This window comes from Megalops cyprinoides, chromosome 5, assembly GCF_013368585.1.
Source record: "Megalops cyprinoides isolate fMegCyp1 chromosome 5, fMegCyp1.pri, whole genome shotgun sequence".
NCBI lineage: Eukaryota > Metazoa > Chordata > Actinopteri > Elopiformes > Megalopidae > Megalops > Megalops cyprinoides.
In genome coordinates, this window is record NC_050587.1 from 8483122 (window position 1) to 8503178 (window position 20057).

The 20057-nt window shown below is 37.0% G+C and overlaps 1 protein-coding gene across 1 annotated transcript; it reads right to left on the minus strand.

Moving 5' to 3' along the window:
- Positions 1 to 825: 825 nt before the first annotated feature.
- On the minus strand, positions 826 to 13069 carry rassf6 (Ras association domain family member 6). The gene is made up of 11 exons (XM_036529818.1): positions 12865 to 13069; positions 10466 to 10549; positions 9689 to 9767; positions 8593 to 8735; positions 8003 to 8100; positions 5956 to 6149; positions 5501 to 5602; positions 3095 to 3146; positions 2716 to 2834; positions 2397 to 2494; positions 826 to 901 (listed from the first exon to the last, which is right to left on the minus strand). The coding sequence occupies exons 2-11, from the start codon at positions 10522 to 10524 to the stop codon at positions 826 to 828; spliced, it is 1020 nt and encodes a 339-aa protein (XP_036385711.1). The 5' UTR covers positions 10525 to 10549; positions 12865 to 13069.
- Between the last annotated feature and the right edge of the window lie 6988 nt (positions 13070 to 20057).

Here is a 20057-nt window from a genome sequence, read left to right on the forward strand (position 1 = left end):
AATCATTTGAATTTCCTGTCTGTTTTGGCTTTTACCCACAATGAACTTACACTTAAATATTGTTTTGTGTTATGAATTTCCATTGTTTTTTCAACAGATGGTGATGGGCCTGGATAATACAATTCAATGGATAACATGTTTCGAGAAGGCCAGGCACCATTAAATTAAAATACTAATGGTTTCAACAGGATGGGGTGCATGTAAATTTTACGGTCAACTGAATATTCATGGGAAACATATGAAATAGACCTGCCAAGCACTTGTGAATGTCAAGCACGGGTTCCTGGTTCATCATTTGAAGTTAGTCATCTGTCAATGAAAAATGGATTTTTTACTTGATTATTTTGAAATTGTAGCTGTGGAAAGTACAGATACATAGCTATACCAAATCCTGTACTTGCATCAATCTACACCCCCACGTGGTCACATCCCATAGTTTGACCCATAGTATGTTTCTTGACTCTCAGACTGATGATTTTATTGAAAATGCACACATTATACAATATTCCATCGTAGTAGAACATAAGTGTATCCATTCAATTTAAACAAGCAATAGTGTCAGACCAGGCTCACAACACTCCCAGACCAATCAATATACACACTCAATGTACCATTATAAAAACTGCAACAAGGAAAATGTTTTTATTATCATTATGTATAGGAACCTTATGTCATACATTACAAAAATTAAAAAAAAAACAATCATCAGCAAATGTTCATCATCACAAGTTGATATTGACTATTTGCATTTGCCTGTTTATATGAGGAATAATTTATGTGAAATAATACAGTACATAATAAACATCTTTCTTCTACGCTCCACCTCTACACAGTGGTCTCTGTCTTTGGTTTCAGCTTTGATCCCAGGCACTGTGAGAGGAGTCTCCTCTGTTGCTTGTACCTGTCAAACACAGACAATTCCAACAGGTTCTCAAAAGATATAACACCCAGAAAGTCATAATCCATCTTTACTATCTGCATTACTGTCAGCATTCTGGTTATTTAAAGGCTTACACTGACTTACACAGGATGGCACGGATTGACTGAAACAACAAACATTATTTGCAAAAATATAAAAAATGGACAATTGTGATTTCAACAGTATGAGTATAAAACCATTAATATGACTAGAGTGAAACGCAATACATTTAGTCATTGACAGCTGATATTAAATGTCTCAAACTTTGACTGATGTCCAGCTGGCCCAGAAAACTGTGTAGCCTCTTTGCTTTGTGTGAAACTGTGGGCTGTACTCATTTGCTATAATGGAGGAGTGAGCTGAAGTGAAAAAATCATGATGCATTTGTTGCAAAGCTAGGTGCTGATAAGGTTTCTGGTACACTGCTTCATAAAATCAGGTATCTTCAAGACATTAATTCTGGAAACATGTACTCCTTTTTTCCAAAAAATTAAGTTGCGAAAAACTGCCAATTACTGCATATTGTGAGCCATTTATACATAAAAGATCGAGTTCCATAGAAATATATAGTAAACAATACAATACAGTTAGCAAGCTTGTCTGAGAATAAAATCCCATCATTTTTTCTCTAATTAATTTAATGTCTTGAGCAAAACAATCATTGTTTATACCCTAAATCCTGGATGATATACCACAGTTTATACAGGATACATATATACTGACCTTAATATACAATCCAGAATGATAAATTGTAATTTCAGTTTGTTGATGTCTAATGCAGTTTGTATTCCTCACATGTCACAATGTCTGACCTCTTGTTGATAACAAAAGTATAATGCAACTTCTGAAACGCATTCAGTAGTAGAGCGCACATATTCTAAATGCACAGTATTGTATGCACTCATGTACTAATATGGTCCGCTGCATGCACTTTAAGCCTGATGTGAAAACAAAGAAAACCCTGCAATTTAAATGTGATATAAGTACAGTATGTCAAAGCTTTGCACTCAGTTATATTCAGTATCATATTGAATATGAAGACAAAAAGAACACAGTACAACTAATGTAGAAATATATAAATATATAAACATATAAATATAAATATATAATTATACAAATGACATGGTATGAAATGTCATTTAAAGTACATTAAAAGACCAGTTTATGTTGTATACTAAATATTTTGATATTGATACAATATACTGAAAAACAAGTAATTTAAGCATGTATGATTTGAATGTGTTTCTCAAGATGTTATTTTCTTTTTCAAGATTTGTACTCACTAGAAAAACTGAGGTCAGAATCAGACTTTGTATTGTTGTCTTTTAAACCAACTTCACAACAGGTGTTATGCCTTAGCAATGTGTTGTACTTCTTCAATATGCAAACTAAAAGCAATCATCTACACCACAAAGTAAGAACTATAATAATACAGTATGCAAATATAGCCATGTGTAAGGTTATTAAATTAACTTACTTTGTGATGATTCTCTCTATCTCTCTGTTTTCTTCTTCTTTCAGCCTCTGCAGTACTCCCTCCAGAAGAGGCAGTTCCAAATTCAGATATTGTGCCACCTTAACAGAAACATCAAGGAAGTTGATTTAAATGAAGCAATAATCAGTACCACTTGCAACAATCAATTATCATGTCAGGATATCAGTATAATTAACACAGAGAAAATGCATTACATTTTGAAAAAATATTTTTAAAAATACAAATACGTACTGATATATTACATGTCCAAATGTGCATTGCTACAATACTGCACACATACTCAGAACATAAAGCTACATACATCGTTGCTGACTTCCATTTCATCGCTGTCCATCAAAAACATCTTCATTATGCTCTCAGAGGGCCCATTAAGAACTCGCTCCCACAAAGGCAGGTCTGAATCACTAAGCTTTCTCCTCTCTGGTGTAAATACAAGCAGAGAATAATTAATGCCAACTGTACTGTAACTGTAGCAAACATTACATGCAGTTAGCACTCTTATCCAAAGGGACCTCCGGGCCCAACAGAACATAAGTGTATCCTTTCAAGTTAAATCAGCAACAGTGTCAGACCAGGCTAACAACACTGTTAGTCCAGTGAGGGTGAACATAACAACATTCAAGCTCTATCAGAAGTTAACATTAAATATATGAAAGTAAAATAATGCAACACTAACTTACCACCACTTTGGTGAATACAATACAAAGCAAATTCATGTGGGTCATTCTCAATCTGCATTCAACAAAGAGAAGAGATTAATCAAAATACATGTAATCTCATGACATGTTTAGCTGTGATCAAAGTTGCCAGTGTTCAACATCCATCAGTCATAAGCATCTCAAATAACTTTCTCTTTAGTTGAGGCCATACACTGTGCTACTCTCTAAGATCTCATCTGGGCTACATCATCTCACCACCATGCACCATGACTACTTTTTGAATTTCTGTCATACAAGCTCAGCATGGCAGTCCATGTTCATATTATCTTAATTACCTGCTAATTTATATGCTTAAATTCTTCATATTTTCACACCATATATTTTTTTTGTATTTTCCATGACTTTCAATACCCCCAGTTTAGCTTGTGACTAATAGGGAATAAATTTCAGTGTCCTTTTGAAACTACTTTGTCCTTATCGGTTAGCAAGCTGCACTTAAAATTGACTGCAATGCTACATTTGTGTTCAGAACTGGGATCAGCCCACATTGGGGATTAGCAGCTGGGTGGCGACACTAAAGCCGCAAAGGACAAATTTATGACCCTGTCACTGACAAACACATGAGGAAAGAGCAAGATGCAAATGCCAATGATTTGCACTTGTGACGCTCGTGTGGGAGGAGGAGTGGGTGTGATATCAGACTGTGAAAGGTCACTTACGACAGAAGAGGAAGTGACAGAGAGGTGGACGTAAACAGAGAGGTAGCTGTAAACAATGAGGTGGCTAGAGAATGTGCAAAGGAAACCAGCTTGCTAGCAGAGATGGTGTTAGCTGTCACCTGTAAAGCAACCCCAGGTGCCTTCACCCCTCCCCCATCTCTTTCTATGTTCCTGTGGCTCCACTCACCCTCTGAAGTTTTAACCATGTACCCATGTATTCAGTCAATCATTCACAGAATGATAGTTCATTTTGCTAAGTACAATCCAGGTCTAGTATTATATAATAATCATACTATCATATCATTATCATAGTTAATCAAAAACTAAACTATTTTTTTCTACATACCTAGCTAACACAGTGTGGGTCACTTAGCCTTTCCCTTTGGCAGTGTTTGGTTAAGATGCCTAAGACTGTGTGAGGATTTCATGCTATCATCGTGCATAGTGATTTGACACAGCACACTCAGGAATTGGCCAGACATTCACCCTCAGAAAAAATTTAAACCATATTCAATATGTCATACATGACTTACTCTTGTGACAGGGTCACTGTTTTTGCTTTCCAAATTGCTGAAGGCTAGGTGAACACTCAAAATGTACATGAAGAGGTTGTTTTTTGGAAAAGGACATAATATTAGCTAGTTGGCTGGCTATCTAAGTAGCTGTCACATACCATGCTTTATGATCTGACTGAACTTTGTCTCCCCTACTACATGAGCTAAGCAGCCTATGAGACATGGCATTGCCATGACACGCAGTCTACCATTGTCTGTGAGGCTGTTTATCAAACGTACACGAAAGCCACTTTTGTACATTAGCCACTAAAATTACCATACAGAAAGCGAACATTAGCTTCCTTTCTAGCGCAGTGTATGCTTGGAAAGGGGCACTGAAGGAATGGTGAGCATCAGCCCACGTATGGGTATGAGTCTGACTGGGTATGGGTATGAGGCAGACTGGGTATGGGTATGAGTCTGACTGGGTATGGGTATGAGTCTGACTGGGTATGGGTATGAGGCAGACTGGGTATGGGTATGAGGCAGACTGGGTATGGGTATGAGGCAGACTGGTTAACAAGGTTTTCTCTGGATACTCTCATTACCATGTATAAAGGATTAGCAGAGTTCATATTTTATGGTACATGTAAATACACAAAACTTGTATATGTGCATATTTACTATATTACAGTAACCAGAGTAAGTATATTCAGTACCACATACATTTAAAAGTGGTCACTTTGCTCTGCCCAGACTTCTCTCATGAGCACCTCCATCTCCTTTGCCGTGAATTTAACACCAGCTGTGCCTTGTATATGCTTAAAGCTGCAATCTGCCAATGAGTAATGACTTCTCTCCTTTCTCTGAAAGGGGAGAATACATCAGGGACAATTGGTGATGTCTGACCTTCACCACCCCCACAGGTAATAATCTCCTGTGACAAAACTCATTTACTAATAGCATTGACTTTGTGCTAGTTTATGTTAGGTTAAAGTATAACACCAGCACTGTCAACTTACCAAATTTTCCATTCCATCACTGTTTTAGTGGAATGGAACTGTTATGCATGTGTTTGGGATCTTATGCCTGAATCATCTGAGGATTAAATATGCCAGGGTCAGGACATTGTATCCACAAGGATACATCTGAATTCATAGCTGAAACATTCACATTACATTTCATTTCATCTAAGAGTTGTAAAAATGCCTCACCTTGAATTTTTGAAGTAGCTGCTGTATAACTTCACGAGTTGTCATACTGCTGTTAATCCGTACGTTGGTGGGAGTTCCAAAGGATGGAGTGAATATAGAGGTCTAAAGACAATTAAAAAGCACTGCCATATTCACTTCGCCACAGTATGAACTACAAACAACTTAACAAAATGCCCACCATAATTACACATTATCTCCTGGAACTGATTCAATAACATGGTCAAAACAATTTCAGTGAGTATCTCTTTTGAAGGTTTCAGTATCCTGCAGAACCCCACCTCCAGTAATGAAATCAGTTGTACATAATACCTGCAAGAGGTCAAATATTTTCTCAGACTAGAGTCATTCAGGTTATATACCTCACTGAACAACTAATCCCAAATGAATTCATGAATAATGTAGTTTTTAATCCATCTTCACTAATCCACACTTTGAAACCACTCCAGTAAACTGACCTTGTAGTTGTAGAAGTGGCCGTTGATGGAGAAGCGGTGCTGTTTTGCCTGTTGCCTCTCTGCTGCTGTCCTGGTTTTCACCCTCTTCTTCACCAGAGAGGCATCACTCATGGTGCGGAAAAGGTTTGAAGCTTCCTCTAGAGTGGCCTTCATCTGAGGAGCTTTCATTGTGCTGCCTGCATATTCCTGACACTCTTCATAAAATAGACAAATGTTTTATATCTTATAAACACTGAAGTTGTTCAGTATTTATACTTTATCAAGCACATACAAGCATCAGATGTCTTCTTTTGGGGGAATTCACTGGTGGCACTGTGATTTGTATTATTTATCTAACACACATTTATTTGTTGATAAAATGAAATCAGAACATTACAGGATGTATGAAAAGAAACCTTAGAGAATAGAACCATTTTTATCTGCTCCTTGAAGGAGGGGTGCAATACATTATCTGTATCAAGGACTGAACTTATTCCTCATTCCACAAGACGTTAATATTATTTAAAGGATGACAGATCCAGCCCTTTACTCGCTCTCAGACTGGAGGAAAATGAAAGAAATCTATTGAAAGTGCTAAAGCTATTAAGCTATTAAGGACCGTGACCACTGGAGTCCTGAGCCCATTCATATAATTTTTAAAGACTTTTATGATACATTGTGTAAGTCTGAGGGTGACTTTGGTGCATCACACTGAAAGGAGTTCTTTGACACTCGATCTACCTATTTTATCCCTGAAAGACTGAACTGCTTGAGCCACCTCTTACATGAAGAAACCTTAAGGATGGTGTCTGATCAGTATAAAAGTGGAAATCACCTGGACTGGATGGTTTACCACCTGAGGTGTACTTTGAAATATGGGATATAGTAGGACCACTTATTAAAGACTCCATTAATCATGTCATTCACTTCAGTGGTTTCCATAGAGGTCAGAAAATTGCCCTTCTCTCTGTGTTGACATCCACTCAGTTACCTCAATGTATAAGAGCAGGTAAATGCCCCAGAATTTGTCTAGCTACTCTTCTGAACACCAAACTATCAGATAGTTTAGCTGTCCAAAACTTCAAGCTGTACTATTTGGCATTTGAGATCAGGGCATTCTGTACATGGTTGGACATGGATTCAAAGTTACCATGGAGATCAGCTGAAATGGCTTTGGTCAAACCACATAGACTACAGGACATCCCATACAGAAATCCAGGATGTGGACACCTTACTCACAGATTTGACATATTGTAGTAAAGTCCCCTAAGTTATGGGAATCTGTTGTGGGTTATGGAAGGTCCATTTAAAATAAACAAATCCATTCCTATATAGAGCATGTTTTGAGTATTGACAAGTGGCGGTGTGTTCAGTAATGTTACATAGTCTTCAAAGGGTACTAATGCATTTGAGGATGTTTTTGGCAAACATGGCTTAGGGGCATTCCAGTAATTGAGGGCTAAATTTTCCCTCTCAGCATCATTCTACATTGTATAACTACAGCTTTGTTCAGTGATGCAGGCCTATGGTGTGCCCTGGGACTGTCCTTTCCCAGTACATTTGATGATTGCTGTGGTTTGGTGTCTAAGGTTTATATAGAACAAATTGACAAACCCCTAGCTGTTTCTCGTGGAATTGAGAGGAAGCAGCACAAGATCTTTCTCCAGACTGAGAGACTGTGATCCAATCTAAATACCACATATAAACATTTAACTCAATTTTATATTAATTGAGTTAAATTATTATTAAATTATTGTGCAACTTTATTTGAATTCTGGTATTGCAGCATCAGGATTAGGGTAGCGTGGTAGCATTACATCATTTCAATCCTCATATCTAAAAAACGCATGGTGAAGAAAAAATCCAAACATAAAAGTCTTTTTATAGTCCATAGCCACGTTTCATCCACAGGATTCCATGTGTTAACCTGGCAAACTTTAACAAAGGTTATTGACTTTAGATAATGATGAAAAAATAGTATGGTGAGCATATTTTCATTATTTTTATTTGCCTCATATCATGTCTCAGACCTGCTTAAGGTAGAAACAATAGAGTACAGAACATGTACCTGTATTGTAGTTAGTTGGTTCAGCTAGACCTTGTTGAGTTTCATTCATTTCATCAATATGAAGGAGATCATCCCATTCTCCCCAGCGGACCATCCCTCTGGAAATGATTTCATCAATTATTCACCTATCCATGAAACATGTATGAGTTTTTAAGCATGAGAGAGAAATAACACCCATGGACAGGTCCCAGGAGGAGATGGTTGTTATTTAAAAATTTTACTTAATGAACATTAGTGGGAGGCAGCTGACATATTATCTTCTTCAATTCAATTTATCAGTTACTAAGAAGTAATGGATGCACATGTTAATTTTGAATCAGATTTTATTTCATACTATGGGAATAAAAACTATCTCTGCCATATATCACTACTATATCACTGCCATTTTCTGCTTAATATGTATTTACAAAATTTTAGATGGCTTCAGCAACCAAGCCATCAGCCTTCAGCAACAACAAAATCTTTTTATGAACAGAGAGTAGTATAATAAAACAATTTTGAAACACAACAGTGAGGTAATATTTGATATTAACCTACAATGGCAAAAATCTTTAAAGAAACAATAAATGCATGTATGATAAATACTGAACCTCTTTCCTCCGAGTGGACTGACAGGGCCCGGCGACCTTTGAATTTGCAGAACTTGTTTCTCATCTTGAATTTTCAAGCGAATAGGTTTCCGTACCCCCCAGGAGATGACCAGGAAACCTTCCACCATCACCTCACCTCCTTTCTGTCAGAGCAAGGGAAAAATGGACAAGAATAGTATTTGTTACTCTTGGGAAATAGAACCAGTACATGGTAGAGAAACTAATTGTAAAAAGGTACATGCACTTAATATCCTATGCTCTTGAAGAAAAATGTTATTTACACCTTTGCTTACCAATCAATGATGGTATCTGTTTACATTTTATTTCAGTTCCAAGCACAGCTACAGCGTGAATAGAGAATTCCTTCCACTAGCACTATTATTTCAACAAAAGACAAGCAAACGAATAAAAACACCAATTCAACTACACTGAATGAGCAAGGCACCACTCTCTCTGACCTAAAGCCCTTCATGGCTCTATCAAATTACTAAGAAGAGCACACTCCCGGCCAGCTAACAGAAACTGGACTGGACCAATTTATAATTATGGAATGTCATTACTAGTATTTGGCATTTTATACTATATGTTTTAGGATAGTCACCATTTTACATAAGTGTTGGTCATTATTATTGTATGTGGTCAGTAAATTGAAGCACTTTTCTTAACTGTGCAAATTTGAATTTTAATTGCTGCAATTGGATTTTTTTTTTTTTTTTACAGATCTCATTTTTCTAGCTATGTTATCAGTGACAGCTAGCAAGCTCATTTCTACTGCCTTCCATTAGTTTTTGTTTGAAATCAGTAACAAATTATTAAAGCACTTTCAATTTCAAAGAAGTTAGAACAGCATTTATAAGTAAGAGCCAGCAAAAGACAAGAGGAACACAGAAGTTTTCTTTGCTTGCTTAAAGTGCAAGAGAAAACAATCCATAGCTGAGAAGGGCATCCTTTGCAGCAGACAGTGGATATTTATAGGCTGCAAGCAAGCATTTCCACCTGCTTTTGATAATGTACAGTAGATGGCTGAGGACAAGGCTGGCTCAGTTAAAGAGATAATATATTTCAACTGACATTGCACAGCAATACACCTGCCTACCTCTTGAACGTTTAAGTGCAGGTTTGTCTTATCTTTTAAAAAACAGTTGTACGTGTTCAGCAAAGATAAGACTTCTGCCCTGAAAGAGGAGAAACACAGTTTACGAGGTGGAACAATTAGTATATTACATAAGCACACACACACACATGCATGAGCTATTAACTAGTCATGAATTTTATATTATTCTGCAGTTTTAAAGGGCTGTACATGCACATTTTCCACAAAGTACATGAAAGTCAAACAACTATATTTGAATCTCCTATAGCCTGTCAACAGATTATAGTTTGTATGTCTTATTTCTTAATGCAATGAAGATTGGAAAAATGACTTTCAGAACATGAGTTGAGCTTTTCAATTAGAAAAATTAATAATTATCTTTTTTGGATGGAAAAAGTTTGGCTTTCAGTAACGACTTTCTTGGGCACTTTTCCCTAAACACATACTTCAGATAATTCTAATCATAACTACAATCATATCAACAGTGCAATGCCCTCAGAATTTATTCATACCCCTGATTAAAAAGGAACAAAAGCATGTATTGGATCACCTTTTCTTTTTTTCAGTGTTATGCTTTAATTTAAGGTTTAGCACATTCATATTATTCACAAAGAATAAATTAATTTCAGAAAATATCAGGGTCACATTACACAGACTTTTAATATAAATGAATATATTCAGACTTTCTTTCAAAATATGCATACTATATACAATATTGTTATGATGTCAGATAAAGTTAAGTCAATGATCAACCTTATGTTAACAGTGCAATATATATACCTGGAAAGTGATCTCCTTCCTCCAATTTGGATTTCAGATGACAACTGCCTTGAATTCATTGTAGATACTTTCACTCACCAAGATCTGTAATAAAAGGTTATGTTAAAAGCAATCAGCGCTTATAGATAATGGCCTATGAGTATGAATGCTGCTCTTGCTTCTCTGTTCAAGATCCTGGGGTTGATATCTGGCTATCTGTGCAGATTTTATATATCCTCCTCTTGCCTTTTCTCTGAGTACTTTGGTTTCCCCTCAACATACTGTTCATATCAACTGCTGTCTCTAAATGTTACCCTGGCAACTGGGTTATGTGTGTTCATGTGTTTACCTGTGTCTGTCTGTTTGTGCGTGCGTGCATGTGTGCATACTTGTCTGCCCTGTGATGGACTGGTGTTCTGTCCAGGTATGGTGTCATCTTGTGCTATGGTTCAAGCCCAGATTATTCTACCCTATACAAGATATGGTTACTAAAAATTCAAGACTAGATGTTTATATATGTATTACTATAATTTCATTAAACAGTCATTATTAATCAAGGAATTCCCTGATATTTGTCACATTCCACCAGGAATGCATGTATATTGTCTGAAATTGCTCAAACATAACTGTTGGAAAAATATCCTTTATTTCTTCTATCATCTTTAAATCGATTCATAGTTTAGCGTGAATTTAGGATTTAAGTAAAATCTGTTCAAGGAGTCAGACCAGACAAGATTTGAAACAGAAGCTCGCCCTTTGACAAAAGGGAAGGTAGACCATTTAAAGATGATAGAAGAAATAAAGAATATTTTCCATTGTACTAAAAATTGTTTCATTTGCAATATTCCTCAAGCAATACACTTGTAACATTCTTCAATTTTGTACCTTTTGCATGCATATATTTAGATGTGTTTTCAGCCAATGGCAGGGGATTGAATTGAGTACTGAGTGACCAATTACAATAAAATGCATTTCAGTTTTGGGTGGCATGAGTTGGGATACTTCTGCATGAGACACTTTAAAGAGAAATGCACCAAAAAAAAATCAATTTTAAGAAGAATTCCCAAAATGTACAGTATATTTACAGTAACAGTAACAGAAGTTATAGCTACTTTTTATCATTAAGGACTGATCCTAACATAGATATTCAGATTGTAATTAAGATTACCTGTGTCTATTGTAATTGCCATGTGAAAGAAACACGCCAAAGTTAAAAGTAACATTTCTTATGACAGTGCCATGAGCTTGATTTACTTCGAGTAAGTTACTCTGAGTGTAGCAGTGTTTAATAGTGTTCTTTTATACTGAAGAATTACAGGTATTTTAAAAGGAGCACCACAGGCGTGGAAACAGATGACCATCAATATATCAATAACATGTACTCGCAATTATATAATTTATTGCATTTTACTGTATTATTGCAATTTATTGAGTTTAACAACTGAAAGATGTTTTAGGAGAATGATGTCTGAGATGGTAAGAAATGGGGAACTCCATAGTGATGTTGAGTAATTAGGCATAAAGAAAAACATAATTCCTCATTGTTTATATATACACTATGTGTTTCACTTTCATCATGATATTGGACTATCCTTACTTTCAGGATATTTTGTTGTAAATGGACTGCTGGCACACTTAATCACTACATCTTTAAACTTGGTCCCTCCAGCTGTTTGATTGGCTTGCTCAGTCAAGCTCAGACATGTTTTATAATCACAAGTATATTCACAGGAGGAAAGAATGAAAAGGAAGTATGAAACGAGCAGAAAATGTAAAGGAACAAGGTGGGGATTGCCTGTTCATGAGTCAAGACTTCACGTAGATAAAACATTGTGCTGCACAAGGTTTTTTTTGAGATCCGTGTTTTGTATCAACCCCAAAGGATTTATCAGATGTTTGCAAAAATAAGTTGAAAACATCACACACCCTTACAGCACACCTTTTTAGTTCATTCATGCAACCCAACTGCTGAATTATGCAGCCAGAAGGAACATCACTTAAAATTATTGCACCACTCCCATTTCAAACAACTCGTAGCAGAATATGTACAGTACCTTTGTAGATTTTTCATTTAAAGTGACACATGGCACATGCTGGTGTCTAGGCTGTGCTTAGTAAACATTTTTTGTTCTACATAAAAAGCATGACCTTAATGTTTGCTGTGATTTCTCTGAATGTGCTAAAGAACTCTTAAAATAAAATTTTAATTGTAATTTTAACTGAGGTTATTTGTGAGCTTGAAACCACTTTCATGATTTAATATTTTACATTTCCTCATACAAGGTCAGATAAGTAAAAGTGAAAGCTATATGCTTTTACATTGCAATCCTGTTGTTCTGTGATCCTTTGGAACATGACTGTCATCACAACTGGCAAACATTTTCTTCACAAGTAATAATCATTTAGAAAGAACAACTTACCTAAAAGGAGCTTAATGTGTACAGTGTACCAGGAAATCCAAATGTGCCAGTCTCAGTCACATTATTCCCCAAACTATGGATGAGGCCAATTAGATATTCATTTGCAGAGTGAAGGAGAAAAGAAACAAAGAAGCTAATGGTTTGGTGACAGCATATGCAGTGCTTTGAAGAAGGTGTCTGCAAGTTCCTGTGATCCACCTTGCCATAGTTTGTACTGGGAGTGTTTGCCTCCAGCACGAATGAGGGCAGAGTGGATACCACATAAACACACCCATAGTTACACATCACGCTCACTGGCAGTTAGTATTACCTCTAAATTAACCCCTTCTGTGCTAATGGCCTGAACAGTGACGGATACGTAGGTATAAACTAAACACAGCAGCAGTATTAAACCATTTATGTAATTGTGTGCATGATTATTAACTGAGGCTTTTGCAACAGAACTATTTAAACAGATCAGCTTACTGATACTGATATTGTTCAACTTCTGAAGCAAATTTCTGAAACATTATTTCAGTTGTAGTAATTATAATAACAATACTTAACAATACTACAATACAATAATTGCTCTGATTAACTATAAACCTCTACATTAGGACCTGTGGAGAAGCTGGCCAACACTTCTCACAAAAATGAGAACAGAAGAGCAAATGTTCAACAAAAAACAAATCATTTTAAAAGCCAACAAACAAACAAAACAAAGGAAACAAAATAAGCCCCCCGCCCCCCACCAGCACACCTGTATTTAATGGGCCCTTAATTAGGCAGGTGTGGCTCATTAACCAATGGGCTGGTTCACCAACAAAGACAATTACAAACACACAAATAACAATTAACAGATTTGGATGCAGTTGATGAAATTTGATCTACTATTGGTCATCTACTATTGGTCTACAGGGCCCTTAAACATTTAACATTTTAAACAATTGACACAAACAAACAATAAACACCTCCAGTCAGACTTCACACAGCATCTGACCTGGTAATATGATTAAGATGACCTGTATGCTCCCTGTTTCAAAACTTTACTTTTAATTTCATTAAGGTAATTTGAAATAACAGTTGCATTGAAATATTCTTGTCCAATCACAGCCCCCAGCCTGGAAGATTTATGCATACAATTTTTTCTAGTGTATCCATGTCATCTTAATCTATTAGGTAATTAATCTCTTATTCTGTATGTGAACACCCTTTTCTGTCAGTCTCTATCTGTGAACAGTAAAGGACAGATGTGGATGAAAATCTGTTTATATTACACTCGTATTTGTGATAATTTATGATATTTTGGTCACAATTTTGACACAATCTTAAATAAACTACATTATTATTTTCATATTATGTGATAAAAACATTTACAATAATGTAATTTGCTCTTTATGTTTTCTCCTCCTTTGTGCAACCCTGTTATGAAACTGCCAGTTGCACATTAGGCGTGTCTCACCATGCCAGTCTCTGCATTCATGCAGTAATGTTAGAACAGGACAAATGCAATCATCCAATACACTTACATGAAGTCAACAGTTATTTTTTGAAGCTGGAACAAAGCCATTTTTTTCTCTGATGTGGGCTCTCGGTCATTGTTGCCATGTAACACAGCTGATTCGGAGCTCTGACAGTAGGGCTCAGCCTGTAGTCAGAGTGAGCACCATCAATTTTTAAAAAAATATTTTAACCTTTGCTTTTCAGGGAATATCATCAGAAAAAAAGTATTATATTGTTTGAACATTAGTGAATAATACATCAGTATTTCCCACTCCTTTATCCTCAGCTGTATAAACACAATCTCAGCTATTCTATAGGCTTGCATATAAACATAAATATAAATACAAATATAAATACAAATATAAATATAGATGAATGTAAATATAGCTTCAAAATGAGTACTATACATTTTTTAAGCAAATGACAAGGCAAAAATATTGTATGTCCTTTGGCCCCTCATAAAGAGTAATGCCTTCTGAACATGGCCACTGCTTGGCACAACTGTATGAAAGCTTAACAACATTGGACTTTTGCCCCCCCAGGGGCGTTCAACACATTCCTGTCTTTGCCCTCTCTCTCTCTCTCTCTCTCTCTCTCTCTCTCTCTCTCTCTCCCTCCCTCTCTTTTCTCCCTGAATGTGAGTCAGGTTGCAACACGTTGGTAACATTTGGCAAGAAAAAAATGAATGTGAAAACAACACATAAATTCATTTCATGACCTGAAAGTTAAACTTTGACGTCAGATGTTGCCTACAAACAAAAACACTTTTCATAGCCTTTATAAGGAATGACAGGGAGCTTTGGTGAAAGGTCCATCAGCAAGACTTTGGATCATTTCAATATCTCAGTAACCAGTAAGCACTCATGAAGCTGTGTAATGCCTTACTCAGGTTCTGCCTGTTGCAGTGATTCATTCCCTGTCTGTGTGCTGTTTTTTGCATGTCTTTGCCTGCTCCTGGTGCTGCCTCTCCTATGCAGCTGGCTGACTCAGTGCTGCCTTTTCCCCACTGACTCTGGTCGTTAACTAGGGACACTGTTACTGCCATCTCATTAATGACAGTTTTGCCCTTGTGACTAATGATCGTCATATTCTTAGAAGTAACCATTTTGTTTGAATTAGTGACATTTATTTTACTAGTGATGATTTTTTTTTTCCTTGCTAGTGAAATTTCACCTTTTTTCTAGCCACTTGCACCATCTCCCAGCTGAAAGAAGTACAAATGAAAAACCTCAGAACAGAAATTGGAGCAACTGCACTAACAAAAGAAGAAGGCCAGTCGGCATATTTTGTTTAGTAATGTATACTCATGACCTTTTTTCTGTTTTTCTTTTCCTAGCAACAAGAGAAGCAATGAAATGTGTTTTGTCCCAGAAATGTGTCATTTATTGACATTTTTCATATAAAGAATTGTGCCGCAGTGGGCTCTCTTATGGCCTTGCCAGTGGGGTGGTCACTGGTGTCATGAGGTCCACAACATTAGAGGGAGGGTGGACTCTTCAAGGATGACAACGCCCCCATCCGCAGAGCATGAGTGGTCACTGAATGGATGAGCATCAAAAAAGATGTAAACCTTTTAATGAACTTCATGTTGGTGTTTCCATTACTTTGGCAGTTACCTGTGCATAGCTAAAATATACAGAATGTCAAATTAGATTGGCTAACTATCTTGCTAGCCTTGCATTAAGTAGGCTGGAAATAGAGAGATAAGCCCTGACTTGAACATATTTTGTATGAAGGTAGTGGTACATAAAACAAAGCAAGCAAACAAGCAAAAAAGGTACACAGCGGACCCCTAGCTACTGACAGAGGAGCGCAGTCTGAACTGAGTCATGCCAACTCCTCACACAGCCAGGGCCACATTGTCTTCACATAGTTCCTGCTTGTTCAGTTTTAGCTTGTTTTTAAAATTATTTTATTAAATACTCTTGTTGCAGTGCAAAACCCTTATCCTGTGATCCTTTGTGGTGAATGTGGTGCAGTAGGTGAGTGATTATAATGGTGCTAGAGAAAAAAAACAAAACAAAGCAGCACTAAAACACAAAAACTATGCGATGATTCCTTGAAACTCCCTCCTAGTTAAGGGCCCTGAAAGCTGAATTCAGCTCTCCTTGTTACAAAGCAATGATCAGTCATAGAACAAACCATTAATCCTCTCATCTGTTCAAAACTGCCACCATTAACATTCACTCCTCCCTCAAGTCTCTGGGGTGTGTCATATTTATAGTTCCACTTGGGAGGGGTCTGTCTCTGCTATGTGATGATGTGTCCAGCCATGCCAAAGGCATAACAAAACAAAATCAAGCAAAAATATATGTGTGTGTGAGAATGTGTGTCAGGCATGTAACCCTAAAAGTAAAATTAGATAATAGGTAATATGTTATTTATGAATAAAAATAAATGAAATGTGGGACACCACAAACAGTTCAGTTTGCTCATGGATTTCAACTCAGGATTTTCAATGGTTCATTCCATAGGTCTGCAGTATATAGACAAGCAGAGTTACATGTACTGGCTGGCTAAAAGCCAAGGATATTTTCCAACAGGCTTCATTCCAGAAGAGCTTAATACATACACTCCTGAAAACAATGACCCTGGGTGCCATCATGGCTTTTATACTTAGGACAGTGAGGAGTATGTTGCATTTGTCTCCCTCTTGTGTCTAAAATAAGAAGTGCTTATTCTTTTGTAACCTTGTGTGCCAGCAGTCGCACCTGATTTTAATTAGAGTTCCCAGCTGAGTGCTGAATGTGCCTGCAGGTTTTATGCAGCAAGATTCCCAGTGTTGGCGGATTTTTTCTGCCATAAATCATAACAGCCTGCCCTATTTGTTGTGAAGGGGGGCGGTTTACTTCCAACAGACGCTACAAGGAAATACAGACAGTGTTAGTCCAAACTCAAGATTTTTTTTTATTGAAGTGTTTTGGTGGCTCGGATTCCCACCAACTAAAAGGTTCCCCTGCAGATGAAAAGAGAGAGAGAAGCGGTGAGCCAAATGCACATCAGGCAAGCTGCATCCTGTATTGAGGATCCCTGGCTGGTTGTGGGGTGCATCACTTGGTTGTCCTCTCCTCCGTTTCCCAGGTTCTGGTGTTAGCAGTGGCTCCGGATGGGGTGGTGATCCGGAATAGGACCTATACAGATGGGCTGAGATATGGTGACATTACATTACATGCATTTAGCAGACGCTCTTATGTGTATCCATTCAATTTAAACAGGCAACAGTGTGAGACCAGGCAAAGAACACTGCCAGACCAGTGAATGTGAGCATAACACTATTCAAGCCCTACCACAAGGTAACTTGTGCAACCTGACTAGACAATGGAAGTCAAGTGCACTACATCACAGTATTACACTTAAAATAAACATCAAAACATAGAGGTAGCAGGTGTTAGGGGGTGGGGTATGATAACCCCCCAGTCCTACACACAGGTAGCCTAGCTAGTTACATAGGATTTTACCCAATTCTTTATAGAAGAGAGCTGCTAGAATAATAATATAACCGATAAAATGAATAGAATAGAATAGAATATCTTAAAAAGAAGTGATGAAACCAGCCACTTTTTGTTATCTTTTTATTTTTGTTGTGAGCTCCATTGGCCACCTGTGGCTGCCAGTATCAAATTCAAGCCTCTCATGCTTGCCTACACAGCGACCTCTGGGTCTGTTCCGACATACCTGAGCTCAATCATACAGGCTTACTCTCCTTCTCGGCCGTTATGTTCTTCCCAGGAACGTCGTCTAGCATTGCCATCCCTACACATAAGGCAATCTCAGTCCAGACTATTCTCATATGTAGGTCCCCGTTGGTGGAACGAGCTACCTTATGCTATCAGAGCAGGGGCGTCCCTCTCTATCTTCAAGAACCTCCTGAAAACCCAGCTCTTCTGAGAGCACCTCCTTTCCTAACACTTCTGACAACAACAATTCTATCTCCGCGCACTTTCTGCCTCGCACTTCTTTCTCCTGTCACTACTTGTTTGTCTCCTCTGCCTGTCTATCCTTGTGTTTTCACCTTGTTTACCTTTGTTTTCTACTTTTCTCGACTTATTTAGCTGAATTTAATTGTTTAGGTTGCTTACTCCAAGGTCTCCTACACTACTGTAGCTTGCTTGCTGTTCCTCACTTGTAAGTTGCTTTGGATAAAAGCATCTGCCAAATGACCTAAATGTAATGTAAAATGTAATCTACCAAATGGGCTAGTTAAGAAGGGAACTTTTGAAACTTTGTTGTTTATTTCATGTTAATGTTAGAGAGCACAGTTCAAATACTGCCTTACTACAAGAACTGCTTATTTATCACATACTGTATGTTATGATCATTAATGTTTTCATTTATTTTTTATAGCTGTCATTCACTGAAATAAATTTGTTTTATTGTTACACTTCTTGTTACACATATTGATATAATAAATTTTCTCTGTTAAAATTCATACCATATTAGTTATATATTTGATATTAAATGTCAATCCATCCATGTATGATAAAATTTGAATGCTTCCAATTTAATTATTGTAGAGCGCAAAAAGACAGGTCTGGAGCTCCAAGCATTAAGTAAGGGTAGATTAAGTTAACTGCTGAATAAGCCTGCCAAAAAGCAGGTTAGTGAATCTGTGTTATTTTGGCAACTTATCTGGTTATAAATAAAACCCTAGGGATTGTCAGAAAAGTTAGCCAGATATTACTTACTCCCAGTGAGAAGTGTATTTGAATTTATCAAACAACTCAAGCTGTCTAGGACACAAATTCAGAGGGGGAACCAACACATTTTCCTTCAGTGTTGCAAGTGAAGAATAAGCCAAAGCCTTGAAAATGAGCATAGCACAGTATGTATCATTGTTAGAAAAAACTTTACAGTTTTGTGGAAATACCATCATCTAGAGCTGAAGAGAGTGATTGAGCCTTTCACTGAGGAGGTGGGATGTTTGAAAGCCCCCATTAGATGACGCAAGCTCAGGCTGAGATGATTGAACTCTCTGAGGATGACAGACTGAAGTCTTTTATAAAATATGGAAACCTTGAGTTTTGTAAAGCTGTAATAATAGAGAAATACTGCATTATGGTCAACTTCCTGTTGTGAGTCTTTTTTTCCACCTTCAAATGTGAAGTTGAAGCATTAATATATTCTGGTGCACATGAGAGAATTACAGACATATGTAAATCGGATTATTGAAACTAATGATTGTAAACAGTCCCACTGAGTCAAAAACAGCAAGGTAAGAAAAAAAGGTTTGGTTGTTAAGTACAATATTGGCATGATTATATGTGACATTCTTCTCTACATAGCTGACAATGACTGGATGAACACAGTGGGGGAACTTATTTTAGTCCATTTTACTGGGGCTGGCTGCATGGCGTGACTCTGCTCAATAGCACCCTCCAATGACTCTTTCCTGAGCTCCTGACATTCCTCAGTAATGACTGTATTTTTGTGGATTTTTTCTAAGATTATTCAAAACTGAATATGATCCGTGTGTTTTTGGGAATCAAATGTACTATTTTTGAAAGATGTGACTTTCATACAAATATTGAAGTGTATTGTTTTAGCGAGAAAAATGATACAATATCACATTTTTGTGCCAATTAGTCGTGGGCATGAATAAATACGGAGGTCACTGTAGGTAGCTTGATGAGAGGAGGAACATTGAGTTAGAGATATATTTATAGGCTCATTTTCTGCTGTAATGTCCTTGGATGGAAATGTATCGTTCATCA

Bases quoted from the DNA above. Each gene is read 5' to 3' on its own strand.
- rassf6 (XM_036529818.1), bottom strand. From the start codon at position 10,524: ATGAATTCAAGGCAGTTGTCATCTGAAATCCAAATTGGAGGAAGGAGA. The intron at 5,603-5,955 runs GTCAGTTTACTG...AATTGTCTTTAG, and splicing joins GCCACTTCTACAACTACAAG to ACCTCTATATTCACTCCATC. The intron at 2,835-3,094 runs GTAAGTTAGTGT...TATTTACACCAG, and splicing joins TTGTATTCACCAAAGTGGTG to AGAGGAGAAAGCTTAGTGAT.